The following is a 27,089-nucleotide window of genomic DNA, read 5'->3' as shown; positions in this document are numbered from 1 at the left end:
CTTTTATATATGTTTTATATGATTGCATGTATACATTGTTTATACTGGGATATTTATATCTCACCGGAGTTATCCGGCTGTTGTCTTGTTTTGTATGTGTGCATGACAACAGGTGGGGCAGGATCAAGGTCCAGAAGATGATGATAGATCGAGATTAGAGTGGTGATCACGGACTTGGATGTAGATAGGTTTTATTACTTGATTGTAGTAGTTGAACCTAGTTCTAAATTAGATGCATGTTATACAGGATTTGTATTATTATACTGGTTTGTATAATAGAACGATTCTATTACCTTCCGCATTTTAAAAAAAGAAGAAGAAATTTTTAGACCCTGTTTATCTTAATTGATAATTAAACCTCAAAGATGATTAAGAAAATGATTAGCGTCCGGATCCCCACAATATCAATTTTTTAGCTTTATTAAATAGTAATAGATATGTATAATAAATTTTTTTTAAAAGCTCTATGAAAAAAAATAAAAATAAAAGACGGTTTAAACATATTTAAAAAATATGTTTAAATGCATAAAAAATGAAGTAGTAATAGATATGTTGGGATCGGGCTAGAGTTTAGAGAAAGATAAACTAGTCTTTAAAAGATTTTATGATTAAAAGAGCTACAATAGTTCGTTCTTGAAATGTTCAATAATTAACCGAGCACCGAGAAATTAAATCAAATTTGGTTATAAAACCAAGCGGAATAAACTCAAACAACCCTCTAAAAATTGATTAAATATTTTAAAAAATATTTAAAAATATGCAAGTTGAAATCATAAGAACGGTTTGGTTGAAACATTTAAGCAAAAATTTTGTGTGCAATATTTTGGTATTTGAAATATACGTAAAATGCTTCAATTATGCATATAAAAAATATTAGCAAAAGTGAATAAATGCGATAAATAAATATGCACAAAATTGTTTATGAATGTTGAGAGATTAACAATTCATAAGTCACCCTTCTTCCCTTGGAAGGATTCACTAGAAGACTTTGATTTAAATAGCCCTTTGAACAAACTAATTTCGTCTTAGGACTTATACCTTGTCTAATCAAAACTCCTAATACACTCTACCAACCTCACAATCCTCATAATGTTTAATATCTTTTACGCCAAGGCTACAAACACAATTTTGATGTCTTGTGTAAAGATTTTTACTCAACTAAACTTTGAAGCACTTCTTTCTTGTATATACGAGTGATTGTGTGTGAGAAAATTAATCAATTACATTGTATATAATCTCAAATATATCATCATACATAAGGGCAAAAGCATCCACTAAGCTAATATATCTATTTAGATTCTTTTTATTGGGCTTGCTCTCATATTATCTAATTTTTTCATGTAGGATGCCCATATTTTGAATGCCCTTCAAAAACTTATATTTGATTTTCAAGATGTTGTATATATAGCCTCCAATAGTGATATATACGTTAAAAACAAGTATATGACCGTGGGAAAAGGTTATGTACTGTTTCTGACCTTACAACAATCATATTTGACTTTCTGACAAGTTGCTTGTGTTGACATGTTTCAAGATCAAAACAGTTGAATGAATGAACTGGTCGGATGATCAAAACGGTCGAGTGGACGATCAAAACGATTGAGTGAAATGTGGTTTGATCTGGTGAATATACCTCTTGATATGTTGATTTCTGGACAAAAGTTGTAAACATAAAAGTTATAATAATTTTCTCTTAGACTTCAACATAATCAAGAATTACTCATTTTGAGTTCAAATGAGAGAGAGATATATTCTCGAAATATTGGATAAAACCTATACAGAAATAGAGACTTCATCGCAAATTTTCAATTTTTTTAAGATTCAATTCAAACTTCAACCTTTGAAGATTATTTGTTGATAATCGTCATATCTTTCTAACGCATGCTAAATCATTCCATTACGATAATTTAGATGAGAGATATCTCCAAAATATCAGAGCTGGCCTATCGAGCTGTCCGATTGGAGGATGTTTGGCCGGTAGGATTTTGCGACCGCCATTTCGTCTCGATAACATACGAATTCACTCTACCAAACTGACCTATGATTTCTAGATAATTGAGTTGGATTCTCGGACATTTGGCCGCTAGTCATTTGGATTGCCAGTTTGTGAGATATCATCGAAATACTTGACTCGCCATATTTCAGCTTGACTTCATTTAAGTTCCAGTTTATCAAATATCTCAATTTAACATTTTACAACTACGTACTTGAATAAAAATATTAGAAATATAACAAGTTTTGCTATAATCAAAATTAATATTGCTACCATTTCTGCAATCCAACAAGATATGCATAATAATATTTGATTTCTTTTTAAACTCATATGAAAATACCAAAAAATGATTATTTAAACAAAAAAACCAAAAAAATTGTTTAAACGTACAAAAAATTTACTATATAAATTATATCAAATATATACTTCTAGACTATAGATGTAGCATAAAAAACGTAAAATTCATGGATTGTATCGGTATTGTTGTCTAGGATGGTAACATGTCTAATGTTATTCAAACTATATAAAACTCGGTTTTAATATTTTCATAAATAAAATTTAAAATCAAACTATATAAAATTCGGTTTTAATATTTATATCTAAATTTAAAAATTCAGTTTTTGGTTTTTTGGTTTGGATTTTCAATTTATTCTATTTATCCGTGATTTGAACACCTCATCTTTTCCAAATGAGAAAGGAAGTAAAAAAAAGTAAGGGAAAAATGTATAAATAACACTATTATATGAGATAAATTGAGGATAAAAGGATGTGAGTTGAAGATATTAAAATCTATAGTGCCCTTTTGATTGGTTGATAGATTCGATTGTGCAATTGCGTAGCCACAGTTTTCGAACATCCAAGCCCCACCGCACATCCATATGATTCTCACCTAAAATTTGAACATATAATCTGCCCACCTCACAGGCAAAATTTGACATCCAGCAAGACCAAATCTTGTAAGAGACTGCATCAATGGCTGCCACCGCCAGCTCCGCTGCCACGGTCGTGAGGGCAACTCCATTCTTGGGTCAGACCAAGAACGCAAATCCTCTGAGAGATGTCGTCTCCATGGGCAATGGCAAATACACCATGGTAATTAATTATTCAAGAAAAAGAAAATGATATCTTTAATCTACTGAAGCCAATTAATAGTAACTTGCAATCACTGGTGATTCTTGACAGGGTAATGATTTGTGGTATGGCCCGGATCGCGTCAAGTACCTGGGACCCTTTTCTGCTCAGACTCCGTCGTACCTTACCGGAGAATTCCCCGGCGACTACGGCTGGGACACCGCCGGCTTATCCGCTGATCCCGAGGCCTTTGCCAAGAACAGGGCTCTTGAGGTAATTTTTTCTCTCATTCAATCCTACAATTCGGGAAGCATCAATGTGTTTGTGGGTTGTTGTAGCGAACTTCAATCGATGGAACATTTACAATTCCACAGGTTATCCATGGGAGATGGGCTATGCTTGGAGCTCTGGGATGCATCACACCTGAAGTTCTTCAGAAATGGCTGAAAATTGAATTCAAGGAGCCTGTGTGGTTCAAGGCTGGATCCCAAATCTTCACCGCTGGCGGGCTGGACTATCTTGGCAACCCCAACCTTGTTCATGCGCAAAGCATTCTCGCGGTGCTTGGATTCCAAGTTGTTCTAATGGGGCTAGTCGAAGGCTACAGAATCAATGGCCTGGACGGAGTCGGAGAAGGCAACGACCTCTATCCCGGCGGGCAGTACTTCGACCCCCTCGGCCTGGCTGATGACCCGTTGACCTTCGCAGAGCTGAAGGTGAAAGAAATCAAGAATGGAAGGCTAGCTATGTTCTCCATGTTCGGATTCTTCGTCCAGGCTATCATTACCGGAAAGGGTCCCTTGGAGAATCTGTTGGATCACCTTGACAACCCTGTTGCTAACAATGCCTGGGTTTATGCCACCAAGTTCACCCCAGGATCGTAAATGTATCGATCATAACGATATTGGAGTGCGTTAATCGATCGAGTCGATCATGTGCATTGTTGTTCAAGATATTTTGGTAAATGATGTAATGAATCCACTTGTAGTTGATGATATCGTTACCTGATTTGTTGATTGATTGAGGTTTTGATCGATCCTTGTCCACTCGTCTCCAGCATATCCCACAATTAATTAGTACCTGGCCAGATAAAACATGAACGCTGGTAAAATATGCATCAGCTGTTGGAAAGTTCGGTCCATGGGATGTGGCGAAAAACAATAATAGGAAGAACATATTTAAAACATGTGTTTATGCCATTTTCAGTTCCTCGCAGATAGCAACCAATGCGATTGGATTAATGTTCGAATACTCCTCATAATACAATGAACTTGTCTTGCTCGCCAGTGGTACGGTTTGTAGAAAGATTTCTATGAACCACGTATTATGACATAGGGGTACGATGAAGATACAAATTTGAAGAATAATTTGGTCATGAGAAAAGGATAGATGATGAAACCAAGGAAACCTTTGTTAAGATCAACGGAATCCGGATATCTCCACATTGGTATGATATTGTCCATTTTGGGTTTTAATGTGGACTTTGGTTGCATCCCCTCAAGTCTTATTCGTCCTCCAATCGAGGTCACTCCACTTCACTACGAGCCATCACCTCATTCGTTTAGGTATTGAGGATTCCACCCTCATGGCTCGATCTAGACCATGGCTCTGATACCACTTGTTAGGACCAACGGAATCCGAATATCTCCACACTCGTATGATATTGTTCACTTTGGATTTTAACCCTCATAGTTTTACTTTTGGAACCACCCAAAAGACCTCATACCAATGGAGATATAATTTCATCTTTATTAACTCATGATCTTTCTCTAGATCTTTCCATGTAGGACTTTGGTTGCATCCCAACAACTTTATTATTTGTGTGTTCTCCTTTTCATAGTCTATAGGGGAGAGTATATATACACACACACATATATATACTGTGTATATATATAGATATGTACTCATGGAAACCAACGGTTATTCACCCGGTGGCGGAGCCATTTTCATTGTGACCCGGGACCCAAATTTTTTTAAAAATTTTTATATTTAAATTCTGAAAAATTTTGTATTAATTTAATATTAGGTCGAGTGGTTCACGTTTAAAAAATTAAATGATTATAGAATTTTCAATCTTAACCCGAGTAGTTTGAAATTACTGACTAATGCACCTGACACAAATAAAACATGGGCATTTGATTGCATTGAAGAAATAACGGTCATATGCTTTATGATCTATGATCATGAAGCTCATTAACCCTCGATTTAGATCCATAAATCTATATATTAATCTCTTTGACATGAAAATAAAAGTTGTCAAGAAATGAAAAAAGGAACCTAAATTTGAAATTATTTGTTTCTTTTGAAAAAATCTAATATATACCCGACAATCCCCACATATTTCAATAAAAATTCTGATAAAGATAATTGGAATTGATGTGACATGTTGAGAAATTAAACGCACAAGTAATTATAATTTTGGAGATATGAACCGAACATTTAGAGAAAATAAGTGTATTTTCTAGATAGATTTTTCTAGCAGGTTGGGCATATTTCAGCCTTGTGCCATGTTATACAAAATGTATGGAATAAACAGAAAGATATACTAAAACCAACGAGCTAGTAGTATGAACAAAACAGTAGCACAATGCTTAAAATAAAGCAAACCGAGGCCTGTATGAAAATACAATGTCCTTAAAACAGATTCGTCCCCTCCGAGATGTGCTTCGAGGATGAACTTGGACGTCTGTTTCCCAGGATACAACGGAACAACCAGCAGTGACTTAGCACGAGACACTACTACGACGAACTGAAAGCGTACGTTTACTTTATCACCGAGATTTAACGGAGGCCAAAAGAAAAGCTAACAATATAAAATGCAAGAGAATACTTGAAAAAGAAAAGATTTTCATGCACTTGAAATGATGAAATGAGCACACTATTTATAAGCCCCCAAAAAGCATACCAAGAGTCATGCAAGATTAATTAACTCAATTAATCTTCCCATTAACTCAAGAATATGAAGAGCCACAAGTTTTCAAGTAACTCAAGAATGTGGAAAGTCAAAAGACATTCCACAATAATGAGCCACAACCAACTCAAGAATGTGGAGAACCAAAAGGCACTCCCACATTCATGACATATAATTTTTATTCAAATTTCCAACAATCCCCCACATGAATGAAAACTGATATAAATCTCGGTGACAAAGTTCTACAGTTGAATCCTGCATAGGATATGTAGGTGTTATCCTTTGAACCTTCCCTCATGAAATATATTTGCTTTACTAGCTGACCAGTAGACATGATGTCCTTGAACTGTTCTGTCATTTATGTAAATTAAGATATATTTCACACAAGACTCTCCTTGATACTATTCAGTTCTCATGATTGTGTTCGTTTTGGCCATGAACACACGCCTGGTTCTGCAAGAGGGTCTAGAATTGAGCCTTGCAATTCCTTCGAAGCGGCCCCACTTCTCTCTCACATAGGTGATTCTATATTCTTCTCATCAGAATCATTAAAAGCCGTAAGCTTATCCTCAACATTCACTGTTTCATAATAGGAATGGACTAGGGATAACCCCTACAGTGATTCTCCAAATTAATGCGATTAGGTTGTCCCATTGAACCTAGTTCTTGGGATCTCCAGTCAGCGTAGGTTGGGTTTTCCTTCGCACCAATTTATTCTATAGGCTTGAGCCCCATTCCCCTTGACATTTTCGCAACTAACTCTCTGTTTAACCCTTTGTTTAGCGGATCCGCTATATTATCCTTTGACTTTATGTAGTCAATAGAGATAACTCCAGTTGAGAGTAGTTGTCTAATGGTATTGTGTCTACGACGTATATGCCTAGACTTACCATTATACATTGTATTTTGTGCCCTTCCTATTGCAGATTGGCTATCACAATGTATACATATAGCCGGCACTGGTTTTTCCCATCCTGGAACATCTTCTAAAAAATGACGCAGCCATTCAGCCTCTTCACCACACTTGTCAAGAGCTATAAACTCAGATTCCATCGTGGATCTGGCTATTACAGTTTGTTTAGAAGATTTCCACGCAATTGCTGCACCTCCTAAAGTGAATACAAATCCACTTGTAGATTTTGAGTCTTTCATATCAGATATCCAATTTGCATCACTGTATCCTTCGATAACAGCAGGATATCTGGTATAGTGCAGCCCATGATCACGAGTGTACCTTAAGTATCTTAGCAATCTGATAATTGCTTTCCAGTGTTCAACTCCTGGATTACTCGTGAATCTACTCAATTTGCTCACTGCATAGGCTATGTCTGATCTTGCACAACTCATCAAGTACATCAGACTTCCAATGACTCGAGAGTATTCTAATTGAGACATATTCTCACCTCGATTCTTTGATAGATGCTGACTGGTGTCAATCGGGGTTCTAGCCAATGCAGAGTCATCATTATTGAATTTCTCAAATATTTTGTCAACATAATGCGATTGACTTAGGACTATCCCTTCTGATGTTCTATGGATTTTAATTCCAAGGATTACATCGGCTAAGCCCAAATCTTTCATGTCAAATCTTGAGTTCAATAATTTTTTTGTGGATTTAATCATCTTATCATTACTACCAATGATAAGTATGTCATCTACGTAAAGACATAAAATGATATATCCATTTTCAGTGTTTTTTATGTATACACATTTGTCACATTCACTGAATTTAAATCCACTTTCCATCATGGCTTTATCAAATTTTTCGTCCCATTGCTTTGGTGCTTGTTTTAAGCCATATAGAGACTTCACCAGTTTACAAACCTTATTTTTTTGCCAAGTCGCAGAAAATCCCTCAGGTTGTTCCATGTAAATTTCCTCTTCTAAATCCCCATTTAGAAAAGCAGTCTTTACGTCCATTTGGTGTACTTCAAGATTCCGCAAGGCGGCAATCGCAAGTATCACTCGAATAGAGGTTATTCTTGATACAGGAGAATATGTGTCAAAGTAATCAAGCCCTTCACGTTTGGTAACCTTTAATTACCAATCTGGCTTGATACTTATCTATGGTTCCATCTGATTTCATTTTCCTTTTGAAAACCCATTTACAGCCTAGTGGTTTGCTTCCCGGAGGAAGATTTACTAATTCCCACGTATGGTTTTGTAAAATGGATTCCATTTCGGAATTGATAGCCTCTTTCCATAGAGGTCCCTCAGATGAACTAATTGCTTCCTTGAAGCTTTGAGGTTCACTTTCCATCATGAAAGTGATGAAATCCGGACCAAAGGATTTCTCAGTCCTAGCTCTCTTGCTACGTCTAGGTTCAATGTCTTGATGAAGCTCTTGTTCTTCATCAATTGTTTCATATAATCTTTTGGATGAACTTGGTTCTTCCTTAGATTTGCATGGAAACATGTGTTCAAACAACGAAGCATTTCTTGATTCCATTATCGTATTCTTGTGAATATCAGGTATTTGAGATTCGTGTACAAGAAAACGATAAGCGCTACTGTTTTGAGCATATCCAATGAAAATGCAATCCACAGGTTTTGGTCCTATCTTTACTTTCTTTGGAGTGGGTACTGCTACCTTGGCAAGACATCCCCACACTCGCAAGTATTGGTAAGAAGGACTTCTACCTTTCCAAAACTCGTATGGGCTTTTATCTAGCTTCTTTCGGGGCACCTTATTTAAAAGGTAATTTGCTGTTAGAACAGCTTCCCCCCACATGTTCTGTGGTAAACCAGAACTTAATAGCAACTCATTCATCATTTCTTTCAATGTGCGATTCTTTCTCTCTGCAATGCCATTTTGCTGAGGAGAATAAGGTTCAGTTCTTTCGTGTTTGATACCATGTTGAGCACAAAACTCAGCAAACGGTGATTCATATTCACCTCCACGATCACTTCTTAGCACCTTAATTTTCTTGCTAAGTTGATTTTCAACTTCACTCTTATATTGGACAAATTTGTCAATAACTTCATCCTTACTTTTGAGGAGATACACATAACAAAATTTTGTGCTATCGTCAACAAAAGTAATGAAGTATTTATTTCCACCACGAGTTTGTACACCTTTTAAATCACATACATCACTGTGAATTATATCAAGTGGTTCACTATTTCTTTCAATAGTTCGAAAAGATGATCTCGTTAGTTTTGCCTCAACACAAGTTTCACATTTGTGTTGTTTATCAATTTGGAATGCAGGAATGCTTTTCATGTTTATTAATCTACGAATTGTATCGTAATTAACGTGTCCAAGTCTACCATGTCATAAACAAGAAGACTCAAGCAAGTAAGCAAAAGTATTAACTTTATTGATCACGGGCTTAATAGCCATTACATTTAGTTTGAACAAACCATTACAAACATAACCTTTGCCAACAAACATTCCACTCTTAGACAAAACAACCTTATCTGACTCGAAGACAATGCGGAAACCATGCTTGTTAAGAAGCGACCCGGACACCAAGTTCTTGCGGATGTCAGGCACATACAGCACATTGTTCAACGTCAGTTCTTCTCCCGATGTCATCTTTAGGACAACTTTTCCTTGACCCTTGATTTCAGAAGTGGCGGAATTTCCCATGAACAGCTTTTCCCCATTCTCAGATTCCCCAAGAGTTGCAAACATCTCCTTATCCGAGCAAACATGGCGAGTGGCACCCGTGTCGATCCACCACTCCCTTAGATTTGAACCCACCAGATTAACCTCTGATATTACAGCACAGAGATTCATGTTCGAAACCTCATGAGCAATGTTATCTACCACATTCGCCTCTCGGTTTCTCTTCGGCTTCTTACATTCAGATGCCTTGTGACCCATACCATCACAGTTGTAGCATTTTCCAGAGAACCTTTTCTTTGACACGCCTCCTTTGGGTCCCATGTTCAACCTTTTGCTGGAGGAGGAAAATGTTCTCTTTTTCGAGCTTTGTCCATGCTCGACAACATTTGCCTTAGCGGCAACAGGAGAAAATAATCGTCTTTCCGAACTCTTGTTGTCTTCCTCGATGCGAAGTCGAACAATGAGTTCTTCCACATTCATCTCCTTTCGCTTGTGCTTCAAGTAGTTTTTGAAATCCTTCCAAGCTGGTGGTAGCTTCTCAACAATAGCAGCCACTTGGAATGATTCGCTCAAAGTCATCCCCTCACCGTGAATCTCGTGAAGAATCACTTGGAGTTCTTGAACTTGGCTGATAACTGGCTTTGAATCCACCATTTTAAAGTCCAGAAAGCGACCAACAAGAAACTTCTTGGCCCCGGCATCCTCGGTTTTGTACTTTCTGTCAAGGGATTCCCACAGCTCTTTAGCCGTTTTCTTTTCGCAAAACACGTTGTAGAGCGAATCTGCCAATCCGTTTAGTACATAGTTTCGGCACAAGAAATCAGAATGATTCCATGCCTCAACCGCACTAACAGATTCAACATCTCCCTCACCCTCGTTGAGTTTAGGAGCATCCTCCGTGAGGAATCTAGGCAGGTTCAGCATCGTCAAGTAAAACAGCATCTTCTGCTGCCACCTTTTGAAGTCCACACCAGTAAACTTCTCGGGTTTTTCACCGTGACTTGCTGGAACAGCAACCGCAGCAGCACGTGGGGTACCATGAGGGACAACTTGAGGAGGGACAACATGAACAGTTTCCCTTTGCACGTTAGTTTCAGTAGCCATATCGAAACAAAACTCGTTATAAGTAATCTGTTTTAAGATTGTTATACAAAATGTATGGAATAAACAGAAAGGTATACTAAAACCAACGAACTAGTAGTATGAACAAAACAGTAGCACAATGCTTAAAATAAAGCAAACCGAGGCCTGTATGAAAATACAGTGTCCTTAAAACAGATTTGTCCCCTCCGGGATGTGATTCGAGGATGAACTTGGACGTCTGTTTCCCAGGATACAACGGAACAACCAGCAGTGACTTAGCACGAGACACTACTACGACGAACTGAAAGCGTACCTTTACTTTATCACCGAGATTTAACGGAGGCCAAAAGAAAAGCTAACAATATGAAATGCAAGAGAATACTTGAAAAAGAAAAGATTTTCATGCACTTGAAATGATGAAATGAGAACACTATTTATAAGCCCCCAAAAAGCATACCAAGAATCATGCAAGATTAATTAACTCAATTAATCTTCCCATTAACTCAAGAATATGAAGAGCCACAAGTTTTCAAGTAACTCAAGAATGTGGAAAGTCAAAAGACATTCCACAATAATGAGCCACAACCAACTCAAGAATGTGGAGAACCAAAAGGCACTCCCACATTCATGACATATAATTTTTATTCAAATTTCCAACATGCCATTTTATTTTTCGTTAGAGCTCTATAGAACCTGTCTATGTTTTCACAAGATTGAAATTGTTTAACGATCAGTTTCACATAGTTTGTATTTAGGGATGTAAACGAACCAAACCGTTTGTGAGCTATTCGAAACTCGATTCGATAAAAGCTCGTTTGAGCTCGATTAATGAGGCTCGTTAAGATAAAAACAAACTCAAGCTTTACAGTATTCGGCTCGTTAGCTCGTGAACATGTTCGTTGGTAAGTTCATGAGTAATTTTTTAGATGAAAAAATAATAGTTTTGATATTTGATTTATATATTTTGCATATTATTTATGAAATCTATAGAAAAATCTATTAAATTTATTTATTATAATAAATTTACAAATTTTAATAAGAATAATATTTTTCTTTAAATATATAATTTACTTTTTAATTAATTTAATGAAAATTTAAATATATAATTCATATTTATTAAACTTGTTTAGGCTCGATAAAAGCTTGAATAAGCTCGTGAGCCATTCATATATTCGTTTATAATCGAGCTTGGCTCGATTATAAACGAACCAAGCTCAAACATTCAAGAGTTCGGCTCGACTCGATTACATCCCTATTTGTATTGCATGTTTATGGTGCCTAATTTTTTTTAATAAAATCGTTCCACTATGAGACTCATATATGACCGGTAAAGAAGCTTAAATATTTTTACGATTTGTGTCTATGTTATTCTGTATTGTAGAACACAGTAACAAAATCAAATATTTTAAAATAAAATTGTCTTGCATTTATGTATGTACGATAAATAACATGACATTTCCTTCGTTAAGATCCTGCTATATTAATATGTGTGGAAAATATGTTTAAAAATGCATTATTTCTTAGATATTTCTATCTTAGAATATTTACTTTCTGCACAACTAATGACTTCATGTTGATTAGATATACAATTTGATAGCTTCTTCTTAGTATGGTATTTCAGAGGTGTGAATAAAGGACTACGAAATTTTAAATTTCTTCAGGTGATCTCTACTATTAATTAAAAGCAGAAATCCGATATCGAATTGGAAAGGTCAGTAGGCAATTGATAAGTCATGCTGAATGAGTATACAGAGCTCGATGAATAATGGTAGAAGTAATGAAAAGCCAGAGTGATTGTTTTTGGAAGTTCGAATGATAAAAATCTTCTAGGTCTCTCATTCTTCTGTTACCAGATGATATTCGCTAAAAACCTTGGTATAATAGGCTCATTAGGTCCATTATAATGTAGGAAAAATAACTCGTTTAGTAAAGTTTCAAAAATAATAACCGAGTCTCCAAAATGACTATGTTTCTTCAAAATCGATTACCGGTTTAAAATATGACTCGGCATGTAAAAAACATCTCAACAACACCATTTTCGAAAATCACCTATTAAATATGCCATATATTTAAATAAATAAAAATATTAATGTAATAAAAATATTTTTCCTTTACAGTCTCCGATATCCATTCCTAGGTAGTGTCTAGAATAACACTTGAAAGCACAATCTTATGCATTCTAATATAAAATCATATTTTAAACATGTAAACATGCCTACCACATTTAATCAATGCAATTAAAATAGTTTAATTAAGCATTTTCCATTTTCTTAGATTTGCATGCAGTTGGATTACGTTATCGCATTTTGAAACCTTACATATTGAATCTTGACAATGGTCATTATGAGCATTGAATATATCCTTGTACTCATTGAAGCATAAATTCAGCAGAAATGACATTCAGAAAATGTTAGCATTCTTGTTATAGAGGACACCGTCTGACTGATTTGACAGACAATATCAAGCAGTTAATGTTGCTTTCTGATTTCGGAGCAGGTCAAATTATATTTGAAATATTGGACAAATGCATTAATGATTTTGATACATCCAATTTGTAGTCGTTCATATCCGACCATTTGAAGATTATCTATATTAAGTTATATCATATTTCACCAAGAGACAGTACACCCAAGGCAAACATATTTTATTATTCAAAAGCACTGCTGAAAATAAATAAAAACACACTCATACAAACCTTCTAAAAGATCATCTTGTGCCTACCCTCTATAATCTCATTAATAAATTATCTTTTTGAGTAGATCTTTATAACTGACAGAAAAAGTTTTTCTAATCAGAAGTCAGTGTGTAAGTTCTAAGGAAGTTGATACTAAGATTTTCAGTAAGTAGTGTTAAGTCATACTAAAATTGTTGTCTACAGAAACTGCTATTTTATGTAATTTCCCTCCCAAATAGATATTCTAAAAAAAGAAATAATCGAGAAATGTTATTGTAATAAATGATTAAAGATATTTAATTCATTATTAAAACTGTATATTAATATATGTGTATGTATAATACTTGAAAATTGAATCTCTTCTAGGAATTACAAATCAAATTAAACTACATTTCAAATCCAAAAATTAAATTTCATTATGAGAATTATAAATCAAATTCAAATTGTTATTCAAAATTTAAATATGAATTCTGGAAATTTGAAACATGTCTAAAAAATCGTGTTCCGTTGAAATCATTTATTAATTTAAAATTAATGTTTTTTAATCTATAAAAATATATATAATTTGCATGAAAAAATTAATTTATTTATTTTTTGGAAAATGGTTCCACAATCAACCTATATTCCAAAACATATTAAATACTTTTTCACATATAATCAAGAAATATCTTTCCAATTAATGCATTAAGTAGATACTTAAACACACGTTAAAAACACAGAATGAAAGTAAAAATAAATGGCGTGCAAATTTCAATTAAATATGATGTCAAATAAATCGAACATAAATTAAAAAAATCAGGTCAAACAATTAACTTTTTCCTTATTCCAAAAAATGATATTCCTGAAACTTAATGTACTGCATTAACTAATATTCGTCTTTCCAACATAGAGGCTTAAAAATTTAAAAACTAAATATACCGCTGCTTTTAGAGTTTCAAAAAAGCCATTAATAATAAATGACTAATTAATGACATTAAAATTAACTCAAAAAAAATAATTATTAGCAGAACTAATTTCAAGTTTCAGAATACATAAATTAGTGAGATATTGTTTGATTGCTGCTTTTATAATGAACTCAAAACACTACTACCACTCATTCTAAAAATCAAGTGTTTGAATTTCTCAACAGAAATCCAATTTGTTCAAAACATAATCACAAATCCCATCCACTCATATTTTTAACAATCAAACACATACTTTCAAAATATTTCATATAAAAAATCATAGACGGCAACAAAGATGTGAAGTTGGTGGTATTTGTCATGTAAAAAATGTTTATTGTTCATATACATATAGATCTTAACAATGAAATACTGAATAAAAGAGCCTTTTTTTATAAGTTTTCTGCTAAATTTAGTAAATTCCCGTCTAAATGATATTCTAAAAAAGGAAATAAACGAAAAAATGTGGTAAGATATATTATAATAAATGTCTGTATATATTTAATTCATTATTAAAACTGTATATTAATGTATGTGTGTATAACTGCTTCAAAATTGAATCTCTTCTAGGAATTACTACCAAATTAAATTATATTTCAAATTTCAAATCCAGATATTAAATTCCAGTATGGGAATTATACCAAATTCAAATTGTTATTTAAATTTAAATATGAATTCTAAAAATATGAAAAATGTTTAAAAAATTGTGCTCCATTGAAATCATTTTATTAATTTTAAATTAAAGACACATATATAGATATAAGGTTATTATAATTAAAAAATTTCATCTATATTTTAGATGAACTAATTTTAAATTTGTTTTTATTTTTGATATCTAATATATTTATTTCAATGATAGTATAAAATCATTTTTCTCTTCAATATATCAACTTTAATCTTAGACCAACAATTCTCGAATTATTATAGATGATTAAAAAATAATTGTATGTCAATTTAATATAAACTACCATTTTTATTATTTTTTTTCATGCAAAATAATATAAACAAGGAAAAATTGTTAATTAACATATTTAGAATTAAAATATATGTATGGAATTTGACATACTCAACAGGAAAATTTTGTTAGTTAAATTACTTCAAGGCCAAAATTGATTATGGAGTTATATAGTAGACTATTGTTAATAATCCATGTTAAATAAATTTATATTAAATACCCATTACTATTTTTTTTATACTTTGATACATTTATCTTGTGAGTTATCATTATAAATGTTTTTTTTAGAATTAGTTCCATTTATTTTAATTATTTTTTGTTGTAAATATTTAAACAGAAAATACAGATTTGAGAGCCAGAGTATCTCAACAATTTAGTTTTCATGCTTCAGTCAAGATGCTGATTCCAACATCAATATCTCTGTTAAGTGATATTATAAATAATATGATTTCTTTTAATTAAATAAAGTACTTTATCTCCAACATAGATCATTCTCTTGGATTATGTAATGACACTAGATTGATCGTAACAAGGCTCGGAAACCATGTTTTGGAAGGAAAAATTTTTGTTGGAAGTAATGCAGATAATAAAATGCTTATTCCAAGAATGTCATTGTTGCCTTTTATCTAACGCTTCCTTTTAAATTTCAACTAAGACAATATCCTTTGATTGTATCATATGCAATGACAATCAACAAAAGTCAAGGGCACTCATTGTCTCATGTAGGACTTTTTTTGAAGAACCATGTTTTTAGTCATGGTCAGTTATACATTATTGTATCCAAAGTTACGAATCATAAGGGTCTAAATTTTTTGATATGTGATAGTGATAGCAACCCAAAAAATGCAACAACAAATGTTGTATTTAAAGAAGCTTTTCAAAATTTGTAATTTATTTTGTTTTCTAATTGTATGATCTATATTCCATTTAGTTTATTTGTATTTTAATTTAAATTATTTATTGAAATTAAAACCACATTAAAAGTTTGTATCATGTTTATCATTTTATTTTGTTACAGTTATTGTTTTCTACATAGTACATAAATTTATATGTGAATACAATATAATTGATAAACACATTATTTCATTCATTGTCTAATACAAGCGTGATATTAATTTTCAGCCGAAATACAAAAATTACTATTTTATTCGGTGTTTCATTGTTAAGATCTATATGTATATGAAAACAATAAACATTTCACTTTGATAAAAATTCACGTTATAAATAAAGTAAACAAATTATCAAACATACTAATTTTAATAATCAATTAGATAAAATAATTGTCCGTGCATCGCGTGCATCGCACGGGTGAAAAACTAGTTTATATCAAAAGATGGAGTTTACAAAACACTTCATATCGCACAAGAAACCTAGGGTTTCTCTCCTAGCAACCAACCACATGCACACACACCAACTTTCAAGGCCATTCACGTCATTTTTAAGGAAGAAAATGCATCCAAGGCTCTCTCGTCTCTCCGCCAACGTTCTTCGCTTCTAGAATCAAGTTTCATTCGTGAATCACACAAAGGCACAACTTATTACTTCTTTTCTCATCTTTCATACCATATTAATGTGTGAATATGTGTTCTTGCATGAAAAATCTAATAAGCATCATATTATTTTCGTTTTTATGGCATACACATGCTCTATAATTCTGGATATTTATGCTCAATAGATTCATGGTATTGATGCTATAAAGAGGCTGCCAGGTAAGGTCGTTCAGAGGGTTTAAGGGTCCTTAGATGCATGGTTAAAGGCTGGAAAAGGAGGATGAAGGGGCTGTGCAAATATTAGGTTTCAATAGGGTTAGGGTTTCGATTTTGATCCCTTGGAAGATGCAGGCCGCGAGCTGCATTTGGTTTATGTACAGAGGTCCTAAGGGGGTCTAGTCATGGTCCTAGATGGTTGATGTTGTACCTGGTTCGAGGGTGAAGGCCGAAGTCAAGCTCCTCGACTGCGCGATGCATGAAGGGCATGGCTTTGGGGGGCTGCGTGTGCATGGCTCACTAGGGTTGGTCCAGTAGGGTCATAAGGGTTCAGTCATGGTCCTAAGAAGTATACATAGGGTCTGAACTTGTTGGTTAACGGCTAGGGTCGAAGAGCTTGGGATGGATAGGGCTAGGGTTTTGTATTGAATGGTACAGAAATTTCTAGAAACTTTCTGAGAGTTTCTATGAGTTCTAAGTGGCTTGAATTGGGTTGAAAAAGGATGGTTAAAGTTTGGTTAAGTTTCAAGTCAATTCAGTTTAAAACCGGGACTTTGGTTCAAGTTTTATAACGAATTACGAATTTAGACGAGGAGCTTAAGTTTACGACTAAGAAATATTTTTGGGTTTATTTTAAAGTGTTATGATAAGTTCAGATGGATTCGGGTTGTTGTTTTGTGGTCCAAGAGTAAAATGGGAAAGTTAGGGTTTCATGGGAAAAAATGTCATTTTATACTTGAAAAATGTTAGGAGTCCTGGTAGTGTCCTGAATGCTATAAAGAATATTAAAATGTTTCTTTTGAAAGGTTATGGAATTTTATGATGAAAATTGTAAAATGTTAAAGAATAAGTTGCATGCTTGGTTTAAAGAAAATGCTAAATGCATGAATTTTTATAATTAGTAGATATGATAAAATGTTTTTAAGGAGGTGAGTTGATCGTGACTAATACGAATATGAATACCGAATGACACGATGACATGTAAAGCCAAGGCTCAGTTGATGGATGAGAGTGTCGCTCATGTCTCCGCCGCCTGATATCATGGAAATATGTAAGATTGATGAATCGACCAACAGCTGATACGAAAGTCACAATTAATAATTTGAATTCATCTAAGGGGAAAACATATATGTATATGTATATTATGAAAAGAAATGTTTACGATGAAAGAAGATGTTTAAGTTTATGCATATTTATGAAAAAGTTTTTTTATTCAAAGTATTTTCACTGTTGTATGTGGATGTATACGTATTACTTATTACTATGGTTAAGTATTTTGAGTCAGTAAACTCAGTAGATGAATGATGCATGTGAGGATTTTGATGTTGAGGGAGGAGGGTTGATTGAGTGAACTGACTGGGCGGATGGTTCACTAACCCAAAGAATTTGCTAGTTTTCCGCACAGTCATACTTTTACATTACTTTAAATATTTTCATGATTTTTGGAAGCATATAGTGTTTTTTGAGAGGATTATGAAGTTTATGCTACTTTTGAAAAGTGCTAGTTTTAGATTTGGTTCGACGTTTACGGTTTTTCGACCTTTACTTCACTTTTGGATTTTGAGTAAAATCATTAGTGAGTTATTTTAAATGGTGCAAAAGTATATATTTATAAATATATAAATATATATGTATATATATATATATGTGTGTGTGTGTGTGTGTTTGTGTGTGTATGTGTATTTTGGTCAAGAGGATTTAAAAGTACATTTTAAAGAAAACGAGTTAAAGATATTTCAGTTGGTATCAGAGCCAGGTTCTTATAAAGGGTTGTGCCACCGCCGTTCTAGAAAGTTCAGTCGTCATGCCTCAAGTCTATAAGTTTAAATGCTTTAAATGATTTTAATGATGGAACTTGAATGTTTACATGATTTGTATGCTTAAGTTACATGTTTAAATGCTTTTGAAAGTTAATTGGCGTTTATTTTTAAGATAATGGTTAAATGGTTAGACATTTAGATTTAATTGCTTGTTGGTTATGATAGAATTTTGAATACGTTAATATAAAATTCCTCCTAGATGTGCACTCAGTTGTGCAGCAGTTTGGTCTTTGAATTTTAGAAAAATAACTCAAGTAAATCTTGAAAAATCATCCATGACTACTAAGGTGTATTTGATTTCCCCTAAGCTCATGACTGATATAGGACCAAAAATATCCATATGTAACAGTTCTAAGCATCAGGAAGATGATTTACAACCATTGTTTTTAAATGAGGATCTTACTTGTTTACCAAACTGACATGCTGAACAAATTTTATCTTTTGAAAAATCTATTTTGGGCAAACCAGTTATAAAATCATGGTTACTCCGATATGCATAAGATTTAAAGTTTAGGTGGTTCAATCTCTTATGCCACAATCAGTTTTTAGAAGATTTGGAAGCTTTAAGACAAACTGGTGCATAAGGTTGATCAGTCCAACTGACTTTGTAGGTATTCACACAACGATTGCCAGTTAAGATGACCTCATCAGTTGAGTCTCTAACTGAACAAGTGTGTCTGTCGAACTGAACTGAGAATTTATTGTCGAATAACTGACTGATGCTAATCAAGTTATACTTCAAATTCTCAACTAATAAAACATCTTAATAGTAAAGTTACCATGGATATGTTTACCCTTACCCACAATTTTACCTTTGGAGTTGTCTCCAAAACTGATGTTTGGACCAGTGTATTTGATCAGTTGGGACAGCAAACTTGCATCCCCTGTCATATGACGCGAGCATCCACTGTCCAGATACCAGGTTGATTCTTTGTTTGCACATTTCACATTCAATCACACACAATATATAATCTTGGTACCCACAACTATTTGGGTTCTAAATTAATTAGTCATTTAGGAACCTAGACTCTGACTAGTCTAGCTGACTTTCAAGTTGTTGTGTTCCAGATAGTTTTTTCTCGAGCTGTGTGTGTTTGATGAGTAGTGTGAAGATGAAGCAATATGAGTTTTAGCCTTCTTCAACTGGTTATTCAACCGATATATTTTCTGAACTGGCTTGTTGTTATAGTAATTGGAGTAGCCATCTGAATAGTTAAAGTATTTATTACTGAACCTTTTTTATGACCGACTTTGTGGGTCAGTTGAAATTTTTGGCCTATAACCAATACCATACCTTCTAGCCTTGTTCTTATTTTCAATAGGTTGTATAAATGGTTTACTTGGCTCTGGTTGTTCTTGTACCATAACTGATTTTACAAAGTGAATGTATTTCTCTTTGTTCATGTTCAGTTTTGGCAGAGTATCACTGATGGAAGTTTCATCTTGGTTGCTGAACCCTAAACCAGTTTTATCAGTAACTGAATTTTGTTTATCTTATATTTCAGCTAATGCAACAGATGATTTGTTTCATGCCTTAATAAGCTCAGTTTGCTTTGAATTTTCAAGCATCAACTGATGAATCATTGATTGATTCTTGCTTCTTTCAGCATTTAGCTCAGCAATCTCCCGTTTAAGACTCAACAGATCAACTGATTCACTATTTTCAGTTTTATTGTCTTTGGGATCAGTTTGCTTTGCTCTGGCCTTCTCAAAAGATAGGGCAAGCTTGTGATACTTATTCACCGTGTCATGAAGTGTAGAAATGAGTTCATCTCGTGTAAAATCGGTTGAGCTAAAGTCAAATACATGTTGACTGGTTGACTCCAGTTCTGTGTCATCAACCGTTAGACACTTGACTTCATCATCATCATCAGTGGAGCAGCTCAAGCTCTAAGATTCTGAATCATCGCTGACAGATTCTGTCCATTTTGACTTGCTTTCCTCAGCTAGAAGCACCTCATGCTTCTTTCTGTAAGATTTCTTATCATCTTTCGATCTTCTCTTGTGCTCATAGGATTTCTTTCCCTTTTCAGTTGAGCCTCGACTGTCCTTCTTAGGCTTGGTACAATCAGCAATGAAATAACCAGTTTTGTCACAGTTGCAGCAAGCATTTGTTTCTTTTTTGGAATGATTTTTCTGATATTGTCTTTGGAAATTTCCTTGATTTCTTTTCATGAATCTTCCAAACTTTTTGACGAATAATGACATAGCGTCATTACTTAACTGATTAGCAGATTTGTCAACTGAACCAGTTGATTACAGTTTGACAGCAGTTAGTGCAGTTGTAGCAGCTGGTGTAGAAGGTTCCCTTTCTCTGGTTTGCAACTCAAACTCGTAGGCTTTTAAGTCAGAAAATAAATCATGAAGTTCGACCTTGTTCAGGTCCTTTGACTCTCGCATTGCCATGATCTTAATATCTCATTCCTTGGGAAGACCTCTGACTACTTTCAGTGCTACCTTTTTATTTAAATACACCTTTCCGAGTGCATTCAGTTCGTTTACAATGCTGCTGATTCTTTCATCATATTCATTCATGGATTCTCCACTATTCATCTTGATATTGTCAACCTTTTGAACAACAACAGATAGTTTATTCTCTTTGATTTGATCATTGCCTTCACAGAGCTGAATCAGTTTCTCCCAAATTTCCTTGGCAGTTTTGCACATTTTTATCTTGCTGAAAGTGACTTTATCCAGTGTTTTGTATAAGATGTCTTTGGTCACGTTGTCCAAGTTGGCTTTTCTCTTGTCTTCAGTTTTCCGTTCATCTCAGGGTTTTTCAATACGATGTGGTCCCCATCAGTTATGGCAACAGCTGTGTTTGCCTTCAATATCTTCATGGGTCCGTCTGTAATAACGTACCACATGTCATCGTCTTGTGCAGCTAGATGAGCCTGCATTCTGATTTTTCAATCATCAAAATCTTCTCTGGAGAACATTGAAATTTTGTTGAATGAAGACATGTTGATCAGTTTGTATATAGAAATGTTCAAGAACAAGATCCAACCGTTCTGATACTACTTGATAGGATCGGTTAAAGGTGGAAAAGTGTTCAGAAAGGGGGTTGAATAAACTTTTCAGTTTTCAAAACCTTTTCGACTGATGAGTCAGTTTAATGATAAACTGATACTCAGAAATCTTGTAAGTCAATATCAATCAGTTAACAAATAGTGTGCGGAAATAAACTGACTGATAGATAGAATAATAACTGAAATAAGAAGACACAGGATTTTATGGATGTTTGGAGATTTCAAACACTCCTACATCACTCTTTCTATATCAAGGATGAGATATACACTAAAAAACTTTGATCGATACAAACAGTTGTACAGACCCACTTCAGTTTTGGGCTTAACAATGCCAGACTGAAAATTTTAGTTACAAACTTGTTTATAGTACTTAATAGAACTTAAATAATCTAACACGACTGTTCTCTTCAAGATCGAGTATTACAGTTTGTGTTGAAAGCTCGAAGTATAGCATGAAAGCTATGAATGTTTAGAATAAGCGTGAGCTTTGATTTTTGCAAAGATTTTAGCAGAGTAACTGAATAGTAAATTGATAGTTTTTCAGAGTTCAAAGATTCAAAACGATCAAGAGTTAAAAAGTACTTCTTCAGTTGCTCTTCTCTGCTATTTATAGGCTTTCCTCCAACAGTAATATTAAATACAATTTGAACATTTCTATCCATTGCTTGCCATGTCAACATTCTTCTGACAATCGTACACTGCAGCTTTTCTGAAATACGGCAATCTCACTACTTGTTGCAGTCAGCTTTTGTCGGTTGATTGTTTATTTCCTTAACTGATGACATGTACAGCTGAGGGATCAGCTATTTGAATGTGCTCACAACTGTTTGTAGTAATGGATCAGTTCACTGATCAGTCAGTTGTCTGCGTAATTCAGTTGCTTGTTCAGTTGCCTTCGAAAATCTGCGTATTATTCTTCAATTACTGGCAACCGATAGTTTGCATATTTTAGATCAGTTTCTCTCATTATTCTAGATCAGTTAGAATGGACGACCTAAAATTACAGGAATCTCATTACAAGCTTCAATAGGTTGTGTATCTAAAACTATGAAATCTAAAGGATATACAAAGTTATCAACTTGGATCAGAACATCTTCTAACATACCTCTTGACACTTTAACATATCTATCGGCAAATAAGTGTTACTGATAAGTGCAATTTATTGTACTTTTATTACTTGTTTTTAACTTGGAATTTTGTGATTCTTGAGCAGGTTTTATTTGATTTGTTGTTTTTTTTGTTATTGTAGTTTGGAAGCTTAGAAATGAGAGTTTGGAGTGGTATAGTGATGAATTAGAAGGTGCAAAGAACAAAGTTTGACGAAGCAGGACCGCACCCGCGATCCCTAACTGGACCGCACCTGCGCTACATGCCGAAGCATGACCGCACCCGCAGTCTCACACGCTGGAAAGGAGGAATTCTGTCGAACGTACACCGCACCCGCAGTCCTACTCTTACCGCACCCGCGGTCGTGCACCAACAGCATTCCGGAAATTCTGAAACTTTGTGGACTTTGAATAAAAGTAGAGGAAAATGGTGTGCTACGTGGAGAATCTTGTCTGGACTATAAAAGGATGCTCTTATTCATCATCTAGGTCATATTGAGGAGCAAGAATAAGGGTGGAGGCTACAAGGAAAGGATTGAAGATCAAGCTCATCTTCTTCAACAAAGTTCTTGCACACTTTTGGACAAAAACTTCATACACTCCAAAACTCTTGTTCTAAGTTCTTCTTTCTTTATTTTTACTTTTATTTGATATGTCTTGTTTAAGATTTATGTGTTGTTGTGTTATTTGTATTATTATGAACTAAATATTAATTCTAGAGGAATGATGGAACAAAACTAGAAACCATGTGTTGAAATTTATACTTTATGCTATATAAGTTTCCTTTCTTGTTCATTTGTATTTTTCCAATCTTAATGCTTTCATTTTATTGGCCATATCTTGAATGATTTGTATGTTTATAAATTATCACTTGGAAAAGGGAATTTATAAACAAGAAAGGGAAAAATACATCGATGGTATTTATATAGTTCGGGAGGACATATCTTGCTATTGAAGCCATTGAAAGAATTTAGTGCTTATTGTGTTATTTAATTATAGATTGTTGACAGGGATGTTACAATATTTTGTTAGATAATTAGTATCTACTTAGCACTCGGGAGAGGGAGTAGATAATTATAGAATTCTTGGTTAATGAATAAGAAAGACAATTATAATATAGCTACACAAAATAGCACATGGTGGATAGTTGCGTGAAGTCAGACCTCTAGATCTTTTATTCCATTGTTCAACTTTGTTTGGTACTACAATTAAATTTATTTTCAATCTAGTTACTGGTATAAACAAATCTATCAATTGATTATTCTAAATAAAATCGAAACTATTTTAATTACAAGCATTAATATAAATTTAGAAAGACATTCCTCGTGGGATCGATACTTGTACTCAAAATTACATTTTACTATAACTTGATGTCGTGCGCTTGCGAGCAATCAAGAAAACACGCAACTGTTACCGAAATAGGTTTTAACTCGCCTAGATTGAGGTCTTGATAAATTGAATATGGAAGTACATTCACACTAGCTCCAAGATCAAGCAAGGCATTTTTGATATTTCGTTCTCCAATAATACATGAAATAGTAGGACAACCACGGTCTTTGTATTTCAAAGTATTATTATTTTGAATGATTTCACTTACTTGTTCGGCTAAAAATGCTTTCTTTTTCACATTCAATTTTCTTTTCACAGTGCACAAGTCTTTCAATATTTTTGCATATGATGATACATGTTTTATTGCATCTAATAAAGGAATATTAACTTTTACTTGTTTAAAAATATCATATATATCATAATTCAAATTTGATTTTTCTGAATTTTTCAATGCATGAGGGAATGGTGGTGACACTGTCTGTTGAACCTCCTCTACGCAAGCTATGGGTCCCACTTCTTACCCTTTGGAGTTGATTTATCATCATCTTCACAAGGTTCAAAATTAGATTTTTTCACAACCTTACCACTGCGAGGGTAATAACATATTTTATCTGATCCATCACTTGAGTTCCAGAAGTTCCAGTTTGTGAATGATGATCTTTGGGATTAGATTGTGGTTGTGAAGGAAATCTTAGCACTTAATGATCTTTAAATGATTAGATACAATAATCGTTGAAAGTGTTCTAAACTAATTAAGTTTTTTTCAGGTGAAAGCTTGAATATTTGATCTTTTTCAGTAGTTTGAATACTCTACTGCTCTGATGAATTTTTTCTCAATATATGGTTTTTGAAATAAAAGATTTGTTTCTAAAAAAAATTGTCTGTTGGTTTGTGTCCGTTGAATTGTTTTTTAATCAATGTCAACATATTTCTGACAAACGTACATTGTTACGATCAGCTTTGTATAGTATACTGTTGCGATCAGCTTTGTCTGCTGGTGTAAACTGATTCTGGTAAACTGAAATATTTGAAACTAAGTGAGGAAAACTAATAATCTGATATATCAATTCAATAAATTGGGTAATTAAATCAGAAAATTAAAAATTCACCTAAATAAATAAATAAAACATTAATTAAGTAATCGTGAGAAAATGATATCTAAGTAAGTTCAAAAATCAAACTCTACTTTTTCATGTGAAAAATTGCTTAGTAAAAAAAACGCAAAAAATATTAATAGTATTCGAAATTTTTTATTTGAAAGAATGTATAGTTATATATTAATTAAATAATTATTAAGTACTTTTTGGGAAAAAAAACTATGATGATATATCAATTAAATAAATTAGTTAATTAGATAATTAAATCAGAAATTGAAAAGTCATCAAAATAAATAAATAATTGTAAAAAAAAAGAATAACTAAGTAAATTCACAAATTAAACTCGTACAAAATTTTAATTTAAGTTTGTTCCGTCAAATTATTTAAAGATTAAGAACTTTTTGTAAGAACTGAGAATATTTATCTGAAAGGAACAAAATTGATCGTTAATATTTTCAGAGCTAAAAGCGATAATAATCATATGACTAAATCAGGTGGCAAAGGGGACAATTGTTAATCTGCCATCTAAAACGAATAAGTATTATGAATATCCCTTTCCTTCCACAAGGTGGTCCCATGGTCTAGTGGTGAGGACATTGGACTCTGAATCCAGTAACCCGAGTTCAAATCTCGGTGGGACCTTAAATTTTTCGAAGTAGTTTGCCTTTTTTTTTACGAATTTTTTCATTTTATTTTAAATGTTTGTGTTACCAAATTATCAAAAATTAAATTAATCAAAATAATTGAACCAATTGATTTATATTTCAAACCAAAAGGCAATTTTTTGAAGCAGATTATTTCGTTTAGAAAAATTATAACTACCAGTGTTTAAGAAATAATAGATTCTTCAATGATTTACGGTTTAATTATATCTTATAGATTGTAGAACAATGATGGTTCTTTTCCTTTTCTTTGGTTGAGAAAGATGAAATAAATCGAACCAACATGCTACCAGCAATGTTTGAAACATTTTGTAGGAAGTATTTCTCGGATTTTAGTCGAGTGGGAGACTGAAAATGTTTCGAGATGTTCGTGAATATCTATTTTTTTTTCAACTTTTATAATTTTTAACTAAAAGTTATAAATAAGACTGTGATTTTTTTTTCTCTTTTGTTAATATTTTAAAATTATTATTTGACATTTTAATCCTTTAAAAACTTATAAAATTCTACAATTGTCCCCAATTTTTATTTATATTTTTGAAGATTTTTTAAAATATAAAAGTTTATTATACATAAGTTTGTAAGATTCAAATCATATTTTATTACAAGATTTTATTTTATTTTTTAAAAAAATGTATTTATTTTTTTATAATTTTCATTTCCATTCTTTTTGAAAAAAATATTTTGTGCATTTGTACAAATTTCAATTTCTTCAAACGGAAGGAACATAGATAGAGTCAGACCGATTCCCGAAATGCCTTAATCTTATATAAATTTCAAGAAATTAATTAATTTTGATACAAAATATAAAAAATATAATAATAATTTTATAAATATATTGTTGATGTTCGTACCTAAATTTAGATCATTGAAAAGATAAATGTTATATACGTTAAAAAGAGATATGTTGTCACTCAAAAAATTTGAAAACAATTTTTCTCCAAATACTCGATTATAGTTTACATTAGCTTTGAACTTTTATTTTCAAGCTCTTCCTACAATTGCTTCTAACACACTTTTTTATAATCTTTAAATGAATCCCTTCAAAAAAAGTACAAGCTCTTCCGAACACTCGTTAAATATGTCCGAGCTTTCTTAAAGTTAATTAAAAAAATCCTTTACGGAAGGAACAAAGGAAACT

At 33.2% G+C, this 27,089-nt stretch overlaps 1 protein-coding gene, 1 long non-coding RNA gene, 1 other non-coding gene and 1 pseudogene across 3 annotated transcripts; 2 read left to right on the top strand and 2 right to left on the bottom strand.

Annotated features, from left to right (window-relative positions):
- Nucleotides 1-2,840: 2,840 nt before the first annotated feature.
- Nucleotides 2,841-4,084, top strand: LOC140833952 (chlorophyll a-b binding protein 13, chloroplastic). Its single transcript, XM_073198496.1, has 3 exons — nucleotides 2,841-3,085; nucleotides 3,176-3,337; nucleotides 3,439-4,084. Exons 1-3 carry the CDS (start codon nucleotides 2,966-2,968, stop codon nucleotides 3,946-3,948), a joined length of 792 nt encoding a protein of 263 aa, XP_073054597.1. The 5' UTR covers nucleotides 2,841-2,965; the 3' UTR covers nucleotides 3,949-4,084.
- On the bottom strand, nucleotides 4,035-4,469 carry LOC140833953 (uncharacterized). The gene is made up of 2 exons (XR_012118616.1): nucleotides 4,145-4,469; nucleotides 4,035-4,110 (listed from the first exon to the last, which is right to left on the bottom strand). It is a non-coding gene; the product is annotated as an uncharacterized lncRNA (long non-coding RNA).
- Nucleotides 4,470-6,686: 2,217 nt separating this feature from the next.
- On the bottom strand, nucleotides 6,687-10,650 carry LOC140835413 (uncharacterized; annotated as a pseudogene).
- A 15,206-nt stretch (nucleotides 10,651-25,856) lies between these two features.
- Nucleotides 25,857-25,928, top strand: TRNAQ-CUG (transfer RNA glutamine (anticodon CUG)). Its single transcript has one exon. It is a non-coding gene; the product is annotated as a tRNA-Gln (tRNA).
- The last annotated feature ends 1,161 nt before the right edge of the window (nucleotides 25,929-27,089 follow it).

Source organism: Primulina eburnea, chromosome 6 (assembly GCF_022965805.1).
Source record: "Primulina eburnea isolate SZY01 chromosome 6, ASM2296580v1, whole genome shotgun sequence".
In the NCBI taxonomy this organism is placed as follows: Eukaryota; Viridiplantae; Streptophyta; class Magnoliopsida; order Lamiales; family Gesneriaceae; genus Primulina; species Primulina eburnea.
This window is presented reverse-complemented; position numbering and strand designations above follow the sequence as displayed.

Bases quoted from the DNA above. Each gene is read 5' to 3' on its own strand.
- LOC140833952 (XM_073198496.1), top strand. From the start codon at position 2,966: ATGGCTGCCACCGCCAGCTCCGCTGCCACGGTCGTGAGGGCAACTCCA. The intron at 3,086-3,175 runs GTAATTAATTAT...GATTCTTGACAG, and splicing joins GCAATGGCAAATACACCATG to GGTAATGATTTGTGGTATGG. The intron at 3,338-3,438 runs GTAATTTTTTCT...ACAATTCCACAG, and splicing joins CCAAGAACAGGGCTCTTGAG to GTTATCCATGGGAGATGGGC.